Genomic DNA, 12,506 nt, shown 5'->3' on the forward strand with positions numbered 1-12,506 from the left:
ATTTAATTCCAATGTAAATTAGCTTAGCGAACGCAACTCAAATGATATCGTAAAGCTGATACGTTTCAAGTAGTAAAAGGAAATTTCTAAATCTGAAATTTATGAACGCACTTAAAGCGTGAGTGAACACGGGTCGATGATGTATTTCTCTATTCCTCCTTGATCTTCTTTGAGGACGCGTTGATTCGAAATGCAATAAATCACGAGGAAATGTTCGAAATTCCGGGCGGAGGAGAGAATTAGAGTAGAAGTGGTCATCTTTTGCATTTAGTACCGAAGCGGTAGTAGGGTGGACCCCGTTCACTACGACCGAGACTACAAATGTGCGACCGCTTCAAAACTGATCATCACAACCATTGGAACACTTTACAAACAACTCCTCTTTCAAAACTCTTTTAACATGGTAAGTGAACATACTATTTATTTTATATAAAAACGCATCTAAGAAACTCATCATTTCTCAATTTAAATAACACTTTTTATACACATTAAACCAGTAATTTTAATGCTAGTATTTCTTAATTTAATTTAATAATATTACAATTCATGTAATGCTTCAAAATAAGTTAAACATATTTAGAAATATTTATTCATTCATAGCTTCATGTGCTTCATTTAAAACTTATTTCAATTACATTTTGATTTAATAAAATTTAAACTTTTTTTGAAGCTGTAACAGTAATAATAAAATATATTAATAATTTTATTTATTGCAAAAATTATAAAAAAAATAAGTACTTATTTCCTAGTATTAATTACAGATAAGATAATAATTATTATATAACATATTCTAAAATAAATAAATAAGTTTATACTGCATAATTATGCAAATTAAACAAATAAGAAACTTCATACCATATGTATAGAGAAAACTGGAGTAATTGTTAGCTTATATAATGTTTACAATAATGCATTTAACATGTGAAATATTTAAAACTATTCAAACTAAAGAACAATACGCATATTTAAATAAATCAATTAAACTTGTCGATATTGAAATAATTACATATTTTTATGTTTATTTAAATCTCTTTCATTTATTCATATTTATTTATAAAATTTAACTCGCATGATGTGTTTATTAAGGACATATAAAAAGTCTTTATGGAATTGTACTTTTCATTTCGCACTTTCGCTCATAAATTAACAAACAAATCGTTCCATCATCGTAAATTACAAGTGCAATGAAAACAAGAAAAGAAACTAAAGCAACGATTTCATCCTTAACCATTCCATGTTCGAATTTTCCCTCGGACATTCTTTTGTAATTGTTTTGGAGAGTTAAATTACATAACCGTCATTTCTGAAAAGAATGTTAAACCTTTAAATATTTACTATAACAGTTGTTATGTTAACTAATCAAAGTTTAGAATAAACATTTAATGTTAATAATATTGTTCATTAAACTTCAGGCCAATTTAATTATTTTTTTTTATAAAAAAGGAAAAATTATAAACAATACATCGAGATGTAATAATAATTGCATTTTCTATAGATGCAATTATATGAAAATGGAATCACATCAGTTTTCTATTCTATGTTAGTGCAGAAACTGATGTTATTAGTTCTACTAGGAAATAGATTCTTTTCTTTTCGATATTAATCGCTTTCCTTATAATTTCATCCACCGAGAGAGCACACAGAGTAAATAAAGTGTAATTGCTCTGGTTCAGCGTACAATTTTATTAGAAGATCGTTAATAATCACTGAGCTCCCACATAATTATATACGATCTACTCATTCCACGATGCGGAAACCAAAATTGCAATTTGTTAAAATTTTAATATAATTACCGGCTTCCTCATGTAATTAATGAGGTGTTACATTTAATTGGTAGGAAACTGTTAATGCTTAGTAAATTATTTATTTTTGTGTGAGCATTAATTTGAGAATTTTGTGCGAATTTAATGGATGCATATTATTGAATCGTTCTAATTTGAATGCGTGCTTAACCCGCAGCATTTGCTCCGTAATCTTCGATTTCTCTTCTCCGTGAATTAGATAAATTTCTAGTTAAATCTGCGTTTTATTGAATAACATAATATTAACGTTAATGTAGGAGTATTATGCAATTGAAGTGCATAATTTTCAAATAAAATTTTATATTTACTGTGCGAATCTTAAATAGTTTCAATATAATAACTTTTTTTGTATAAATTAGTAGTGATTGACTAATTATTAGTATTCTGTGAATAAATGGAAGTATTTAATTATAATAAGTTTTTTTTTGTGAAATTGAGTTTGATTATCCAATTATTAGTATAGTGCAAATAATTGTATTAAAATGGTTTTGCGAGTTAAGTCTAACTACTTAATGGTTTAATCGGTTGGATAAATCGGCAATTACTGCAGAAGATTGGCCAGACAGTTTGAGGTGATGGCACAAAAGTACGACCTTAAAGGAAAAAAATAAGCACACAAAGGATAGTGAAAGTGCAAAATCCTGTTAACGCGCGCCTGTCCAATATTTCATCAAAAACTTGTACCGCAAGAAAGAAAGTGAAAGTAAAGCATTTTCTTTCTTCGTATGTATATAAACAAATTTGTATCACTTCCCTTTACATCGAGGAAGAATTTTCTTTAGTGAATTTTAATGAGGTTATTTCAATTTTATTTTATAGAATCCGTCATTGGTGTTTTTGGTTTTGTTGGTGGCGATGGGAGTTGCGGCAAGAGAGAAGCAGATTAAACTGGAAGACATAGAAAGGGACAATTTGCAAAGTGAACGGAAAACGAAAGAGGTGAAGCAATACCTTTCGAGGCCGCAAGCCACGCCGACACCAAAAATGCAATATGGATTTGTGCCAATTAAAGCGCCAGTCAATTACATCCCTCAAGCTTACCAAGAACAACCACAGCAGCAGTATTACCTGGCTCCTCAGGCGTACACACAACCACAAACATTCCCGGGTCCTCCAGCCCAACCACAACCTTACGGTCAAACCAGAACACCGTATCAATATCAACCACAATACTCGGAGGGTTACAGACCGCAAACAAGATATGAGCAAGTGCAGTACGTGCAACCAGGAGTTCAATATGTTGTGGACAATCAAATACAGCAAACGACCCAAGCCCAGAAATATTACCAAGTACCGCAATATTACTACGTTCAACCTTACCAAGCGGCTTCTAACAACATTCAAAGCGTGACCGACAGCAAGGGAAATGTACAGTACGTGATGTACGTACCGGCAAGTTATTTGAAAGATCAAAACTACGCCTCTTTGACGCAACCACAGCAATACGCTACACAACCAGAGCAATATGCCACCCAACCAGAGCAATACGCTACCCAACCACAACAATATGCCACGCAACCTGAACAACCGCAACCTCAGCAAGAAGTTCAATACCAATCCGAACAAAAGTACCAGTATCAACCCGAACCTCAAATCCAAACTCAACCCAAATACACTCAAATCCAATACACCGAGAAACCCAAATACTCAAAACACCCAAAATCCTTGCTCGACTCTTACGTACCATCCGTACTGCAATACCAATTTTACAAGCAGCACCAAGACAACACCAACTCGATCAAGCAAATCCCGAAAATCAGCGTACAACCTAATTTGGGAAAAAGCGAATACGTCAAGAGTTTCAAGACCATCCAGGATGCAGGAAGCCATTTAAATTACAGACTTCACAGTCCCGCAGCATACATACCGCAGAGTGTGAAGCAGTAAGTTTGATTCTAAATTGAAGGGAGTCGAGAAAAATGTACATATTTAATTAATTGCCGATGGTATTTTTATTTTATTTCGGAACGTTAAACAAATAGAAAATAAATTATTAATATAATGTCTTACTTGTAATATTTCTAAGTGTTTTATATATGAAATATAATCATGATTTTTTCATACATTAATGTTTGTGGTTACCAAAAAAAAGTATTTTTCTAAATAAATCTATTTTTATACCTTATATTGTTATACTGTGTATGTTATATACTTGTTTTTTTTTTAATAAAACTTATAAACAAAATATTTGAATTTACTGTTACCTTATAGTCCTCTGGAACACACTGGAAAACAATTTATTTTTATAAATAATGTATACTGAAGTATTCAATGAAATTATTTACAAATGTTCGTTTCTAATAATACTAAGAAACAGCTTTATAAACTAATATAACCAAAATGTTAGTTAAATATCTTCCTAAACTTTAAATTTGAACAACAAAAATCAATTATTACAAATCGAAGTTATAAAATAATAAAATTTAAAAGTAAACAAATATAAATATATATATGTAATTCCAATCATATGAAAAAACATTACACAAGGATAGTGATCATAGATTTTAACGCACTTGGTTTGCAATTTTATGAAATCTATTATTATATGTTTTGTTAATATTAGTAATTTCAACAATTCTATATGAAAACTAGTTAAGTAAGATCTCTTCTTCTTAAAGGCACTTGATTCTTCTTCTTCTTCGAAAATCCAACAGTTCCATCTACAGACGGCGGCGCTACACTACATTTGTCTCATTACTTCCGTTTAAGATATTTTGGAATTCTTATTAAATAATGTTTGGTATATGCAATACCAATTACATAATTGTAATGAATGTTGCATTTCATAATTACTTAATGAGTTATAGAGTTGTCTATATTATTATTAATTATCACGTCCCAATTTCAGTCACTTATTATATGCTTATTGACCACACTATATTTAAAAAAAACTTTAATTAATTTTTGTAGAAGACATTTTGTTATTTTGTGACTAATTATGTTGTTATTAAAATTATACATTTTATCTATAAATGCACAATTCATAAATATATAATTAATATAAACAATATTAAAATTTATAAATACATAACAAATTGGAACGAATAAACTTTGTTTTAATTATAAATGTTATATAATGTTGTGAAGAAAACAAATATTTTAAAATGTTGTACATTGGGTTGCATAGATCGTTGAGATGTATGTATAGTTTTTCAAACAATTATTTAAACATACAAAAGTCGTAATACCAATGATAATAGTAAAACTGTTAATATGCTTTGATTATATCTATTAATATATATTTATATTAATTTAAAAAAAAATACCTTTTGTAGAAGATTCCTTTATAAGGAAACCCCCTGGTTAGAATAACATCCCTTATGTAACCCTATAGGAACGTCATGTTTCGCTTCATGCAGCACTGACCTACCTGCATCCTATCGATTTATATTCTAAAAGTACATGTCAGACATGTTGAATTCCTAAATGAAGTTGTTTATATCAAATATTGTGTATAGAATTGTGTTCTGGAATGTAATTGTATGTTAATTGACGATACAATAATATGGTAAGTTTTAATTACATACGTACGGATGTATTAATTATTATGTGAAATATAAAAATTAACTTTAAAATTAATATAATTTGAATTGAAACGTATATCTGATGTTTCGAATATTCTGTAAGCAATACAAGTTTTTAGTAGAATGGAATATTTTATATTAAATATTTATTTGTGAAAAAAAAACTATAAATACTAATTTGGGGTCAAAATATTTTAACATACCGGTAAACATGTTTATAACTTTAGGTCTGAGAATATTTTGGAAAATTTCATAGAAAAATAATACGTTTAATTAAGTCTGAATAAATTAATTATGTCATTCATTTCTTAAATGGAATTTAGCTCATTTTAGTAATAATGTAATAAAAATAAATAGGATAATAAATATTACTCTATGCATTGTTTCGTCCAATAATTATATAAAGAAATATATTTGTTTATTTAATTTAAAATATTTAATTAATATTGATTCTTATTAGCAACTCAAGTAACTGAATATTATTATTATTAATTATAAGTTCGTTATAAATAATATAAAATGTTTATTATTTAATAAATAATAATTACATAATAAATCACGAACAAAATAAATGTGTATTTTGTGCACGATTTATAGGTCAAGTTTAAATTATTCTGAGAGACAAACAACTGTCTTCTGCAGACTAAACAAATAACACAAAACATTATAATCTTATTATTTTAATAAACAAATGCTTTGTTACTCATAATTGCTTTTAATAATAATAATACATTGTACTAGTCTTATATCATAAATATGACATAAAAAAAATGTTTTTTTTTGTAATTTAATTTATAAGGTTATAATTAGATACATAATCTAATTTAATTACATAAAAAGAGGGCGACTAATAGCCAAATGGTTAAATCGCCCAACCCACGAGCTAGTGGGCGCTGGTTCAAATCCTGGTAAAGCCAGGCCCTTTGTGAGCCCTCTCGGTGCTTGCAGCAATAGGGCCATCGTTCATCACAGATGAACAGTGAAATGGATCTTTAGTCGATGGACGATAGTAGTGTTTTAAAAAAATCATCATAATGGTAACTATCCACCGGAAAAGATTATCCAATTAATGTCAACCGCGATCTTAAATTTATTCAATATTCACAATGATGAACAGATTGTGAATAAAATTATACAACATAAAAAATAATCCTATTTGATATTTGTATGTCATCGGTCTTTGGAACTTGTATGGATTTTGTAACAAATTTTCTCCATTATAAAAAATATGTATTCTAAAGCAAATCAAAAATATCTGTTCTTCTGTTTATACATATAGAGTATTTTTTTTATATTAACCATTAAGATATGACGCACGTATAAGATCTTAGGAGCCCCAAGCCTTGACATAAAGTGAAAAACATTCATTAATTACAAACTAGTTCCGTTCCAAAAAGTTGTTCGTAAGTCGAGGGAATTTTAAAAATTTTAAAATATATTTATTTTTTAATAATTACGTATTACTAACTGCATAAATTTGAAAAATATATTAAAATAAACAAAATACTTACAGATACTTTTCAATGTAGACATCACAATTATTTAATAAAAAACGACAAAAGTGCAACGAAACAGATAGTACATCTTCTAAGGATATTATATTTTGTTAAAGAAATTATCAATTTTTATTCGGACAGTAATCCTATTTGCTAGAGTATTTATATGTCATTGGTTTTTGGAATTTGTATGGATTTTGTATGGATTTTGTAACAAATTTTCTCCATTATAAAAAATATGTATTCTAAAGCAAATAAAAAATGTCTGTCCTTCTCTTTAAACATATAGATTTTTTTTATATTAAGCATTAAGATATGACGCACGTATCAGATCTTAGGAGCCCCAAGCCTTGACATATTCCCTATCGTTTTAAAATAAATTAATGTTTTTAATTAATTTTCATTCTTTTTTTTGCCAGCAACTTCCCAATAAAATTTACATATGCGCTTCAATTATCCTAAATTAGACATTAAATTAAAATATTATAATAATAATAACAACTCTCAAAATAAATAGTTTCGAATTTAATTATGAAACAATAACAATATAGATATGTAAAATGGAAGATTGACGAAAAAAAGCAGGAGTAGGAGAACAAGAGGGTTTTAATTAGGTATTGGATTAGGGATTATGTGGGATATTTAAATTTGGGAAGGATATTTGGGTTTAGAGGGGCACAGAATTTAGAGAGAGAGGCTAAGTTGGACTGTTTGGATTTAAATTTCAAAGAGAGGGAAAGGTATCGGTCGAGGTGAAGGACTATTTTGGTTTTGGAGTAAAGGAGGTCATTAGGAGGATTGTGTAGACTCTACACAATCCTCTACACTGTAGAGGATTAATAGGATGTTGTATTTTGGCGATGATACGAATGGCGGAACGTTCTGATACGGACAGGTTCAAAATATTGTATGTTTACGTATATGATAATAAATCAAGTATTTACAACTATAATTGGTGTTTTCAATCTGATACTTTTATTTCAAAGCTTTTTTTAGTGATCTCTTATAATTACATCTGACAGTATTATTCCGTTGTTTTCCCTGTTGTAGTTAATATGTTATTAATGAAATTTTAAAAATATGTTGTTTAAATCTTGATGCAACAATAATTGATATATTCATTAATAAAATTATTTGTTATGTACATAAGTTATATGTAGGTGTGATTTATTTAAATATTTTAAATTATAATATACGATATTTAAATGTATTATTTCAAAAGAGTTTTTTGTGCCTAAATTTATTGCATTTCTGAGCAAATATGAATGTTATAACAAATAATTTTTTGTTGCTGCATTTTTTTTAAAAGACCCTGACAATTTATAGACGATCAACCAAACGACTTTCTATTTTGTGCTTTACCGATCTTCTATTATATAAAAAAAAGGAACGAAGGATAAGTGGATACGTTTGGTTATCTAAATCAGGATTTCAACGGAACACCTTGTAATTCCTGAAATTCGGGGATAGCTGTATTTTATTCCAGTTGTTCACTTATTATTTTCTCGCGGAACACAGTTTGGGAAACTCTGATCTAAACGATATCTCCGGTATTCAAGTTATTATATACATAGAGAAAGTCTTGCAATGATAGGTTACACGAGAAAATGATATCGTTGTAAAGCTGAAATTTTATTTTGTATTCATTTCTCCGGCGAAAGTCGCATCCTCGATGCACTCAAGTGCATTTTCTTCGTACACTCTCTGCCGAGTCAGTTAGTGCCCTACATGCGTTGAAAACGTACAATAATTTGAGAAACTGGTAAGCTTTTCCTGTTTAAACTGCAAACAGTAATCATTTAATTCTGAAATATTTACAATGCAAATCAATACAATAGCATTGAACTTGGAAGGTTAAGGTCAGCGTTATTATAAAGATAATTGTGTAAACAGATTTCTTAATATTATAATAAATTACACGCAGCGTCAACGACGCATGCAACTCAGTATCAGAGATTAAGTTATACCATATTATTTCATTTATATCATTATAAAAACTTGATGATTTTAATTTTATTGCGACGTTCATAATAGATTACTGTAAAAAAAATAATTAACATGTATATTTTGATTTCGAATTTTAATTATCACATCTCGTTGTTTGCAATGGCGGAACTTTCAATATTTAGCGGGGAGACAGCTAAATATTATTCGGGCCATTGAATTTCGGGGCACAATGCAAACAATTGTTTTTACTCAAACAAGACAAAAATATTTCAGTAGCGTTTGGGAACCGCTCCGCTGCTATTGACTCTATAGTATAGAGTATATAAATTATAGGTTGTTTCTAATAATTATTTTCTAATTTTGTGTAAATTATGGAGCAAACAATATTAATATTAACTATATTAATTTCATGATGATATTCATAATTTATATTCGTTTTCTTAATTCGTAAGATTTTTGACATTGAAAAGTCTTATCTTTAAAGTATAACAGACAAAATACTGTAATTATAAATTACGATAATACTTTTTTCAGACGTATTTTGTGATAGATTATTGATATTAATTGATGAGTCTGCAATAAATTAATAATTACATATATTATTATGTATTCTTCCTCCCCACATTACTAATAATATTTCATTTTTAAACTGTATCTGGCAAGGAGTAAGTAGTTTTGAAAATGTAACAAAATATAACAATAAGCGGAATATTTTCCCATTGGAAACCTTCCAAATTACATAATATAAATAAATATTAATTTTAACAATATAAAGAAATAACTAAAAACGTTCTTCTAATTTTAGCCAGCAAGATCAAACAATCACTGGAAGGAAAAATCTATTGCAGAGAAATATTTTTAGATATTACAAAAGCATTCGACAGTTTTGCACGTTTTTCAACATTAATTATGATTGGAAATTATTTTTTAATAAAACAACTTTACAAAATGATTGATTGTGTATTTGTTTTGACAAGTTTCAAAAAAAAAAAACTTGTATCATATTTTTGTACATTTAATTAACAGAAATAATGAACATCTAGAACATAATTAAATCGCATCAGTTATGTAATTCATCTTATATTTTTTTTATTCAATTCTATTTAGGTCTTTTATGTATTTTTATCAGGATAATTACTATGCACGTGTATAAAATATTATTGTTTATTTATTCAGACTTTAATAGAAATTACATTTTCATGAGCGAAAATTATGCAGTCAATATTCTTAATTTTATTATATATTAATTATTTGTTTATATGGACTATACATGTTAATCTCAAGGTCTGTATTATATATTCTCCTTATTAACCTCAACCTTAAGCAGAAAAGTAACAATTCCACAGTTATATATAAATGTTTGAGTTATTTCTTTCATGTCATATTTACTTTAAAACAAATAAATATATTTTATATACAATATTTTCCATCCAAGAAATATTTAAACAACGTTCTGATAAGTAACTTATAAATATTTTTTTTCATCACATCTCATTTTCTTTATTGTTGTCATACTTGTTTGTACATTTTCACTTGTTTTATAATATTTATATTTTCTCAGAAATTCAGTATTTTCTTATTTACATAATTCCACACAGGTAGACTGTTTTTTTACAAAAAAAAAGTCCTTGTTAAAATTATTTTTATTATTAAATCATGTAAAGCCCCATTAGTAACTAAAATATATGGACTTGTTCAACCATTGAAATGGAAAAACAGGCTCCCTAAATCTACAGGTTTATGATTGTCTAGACTTCACATTTCGTTGAACCTCAAATATATACCCTGTTTGCACTGAGTAAACTCATAATATCTGCAGAGTTAAATAGCTTCAAAATCTCTGTGTACATTGCAAAATCATTTTCATTACTTCAGTTATTGTTATTTAAATCTTTGTTCCCTCAAAAAAAAAAACAATTCTATTACCTATTACTTGCGTCATTTGTATAATTAAAACAACCAATTTAATGTTTATTCATTTACCGAGAGTTGGTCTACTGCATTTAACCAATCACAGACAATATCAACATTAATGTATTGAGAGCATCTAATTTGAATAATATTTATATTTGTTTATGCAGAATTCATACAAAAGAATTTAGTTACCAAAAGGCAGTTGACCGCAAAATTACACAATTGCGGTAAGTAAACATGTTATAATAAATTTTATAAAACAATTTAATGAAAAACAATATACATTGTTACATTAATCTTTATCGAAACAACAAAATGTTATTAATAAAATATTACAATAGGTATTTATCGATACTATGGAGAATTTGTATTATGTCACAGTACAGAGGTGGCCAAACTGTGGCTCGCGAGCCGCATGCGGCTCTTCAAAAGTCTTATTGAGCCACAACAAAACACAAATGTTATATATATTTTATATTATGATTGAGATTTTTTAAAAATTATTATATCAAAAAGTTTAGATGCGGATCTTGCTGCAAAAATTCTGGCCACCCCTATCATAGTATATTTATTTTACAATATATTCCTGCGAACATTATTTAATTCTAATTGCGGTTGGCAATTGTTTTTTTTTGTAAATTTTCCAATGAAAGTTATTACCATTATTTTCTTCTTTTAATTTGTTGATTGGCTGTCGTCTTGTAGGTTAACTTCAGTAGTATATGCTCTGCGATTCCACTAATTCGTTTGACTGTGAATCTGCTGACTGTCATTGTCCATCGACTTTGCTGAAAGTCCATATGCTGAACCTCATTCATTTCACTATGAACGATGATGAACGATGGTCCTATTGCAGTACCGAGGGAGACATGGCCAGGATTCAAACCGGCGTCTACATACGGCCATTAGTCGCCATACTATACAGATATAACAATATTAAATAGAATTAAGTTGAACAAACGAAGCAAAATTAAAACATTCGATAGTATTTGTTTTATTTTGTTTCACTAATTACCAATGAAAATGTCTGATTTTCCGATAACCGTAAATGACTTATACGCGGGACGTTTTCGATAGATTAAAATGGTATTAGCCGAATTTCACTTTCCAGTTTGGACAATCACTTAATTTCTAAAGCCGCATCTAATATGTTGTCAAATTAAAAAAAAATCTTATACAATTTACTTAAAATCCGATCGGAATATATCAAGTTACATCATTCCTGTCTTAAAATATTTTTTTTTGTATAATTGTTAATTGGAATTCCATTACGTATTTAATGGTTGACATTGACAAACATATTTTCTACTATATTTTTGTTGTTATTATGTTAAACATAGTTAATTAATCTATTGACCGAAGTCTTTCCGTATTTTTTTAAAGGAAATTAATTAATAAATTCCTCATTAAAAATGAGTTCGCTTTTTTTTACTTTTACCAACTGAAATTATTTAATTTGTTCTAAAACTGTCCGATCTGCAAAAGTTTCCATGCGTTGGTCTTGCACATTACTCTCACTCTTGGAACTCAATGATAATTTTGTGAAAATTATGGAGCAAACAATATTAATATTAACTATATTAATTCCTTGATGATATTCATAATTTATATTCGTTTTTTTAATTCGTAAGATTTTTGACATTGAAAAGTCTTATCTTCAAAGTATAACAGATAAAATACTGTAATTATAACTTAAGATTGATGAGTCTGCAATACATTAATAATTACATATATTATTATGTATTCTTCCTCGCCACATTACTAATAATATTTCATTTTTAAACTATATAAACTATATAAATATCTGTTAATAAACTTAAAAT

General features: G+C 28.0%; 1 protein-coding gene across 1 annotated transcript; it reads left to right on the forward strand.

The window, feature by feature from the left end:
- The first annotated feature begins 366 nt into the window (after window positions 1-366).
- Window positions 367-3,689, forward strand: LOC108560629 (protein transport protein SEC24-like). Its single transcript, XM_017918261.1, has 2 exons — window positions 367-403; window positions 2,622-3,689. The coding sequence occupies exons 1-2, from the start codon at window positions 401-403 to the stop codon at window positions 3,687-3,689; spliced, it is 1,071 nt and encodes a 356-aa protein (XP_017773750.1). The 5' UTR covers window positions 367-400.
- The last annotated feature ends 8,817 nt before the right edge of the window (window positions 3,690-12,506 follow it).

Source organism: Nicrophorus vespilloides, unplaced genomic scaffold (assembly GCF_001412225.1).
Source record: "Nicrophorus vespilloides isolate i.1.1-1 unplaced genomic scaffold, Nicve_v1.0, whole genome shotgun sequence".
In the NCBI taxonomy this organism is placed as follows: Eukaryota; Metazoa; Arthropoda; class Insecta; order Coleoptera; family Silphidae; genus Nicrophorus; species Nicrophorus vespilloides.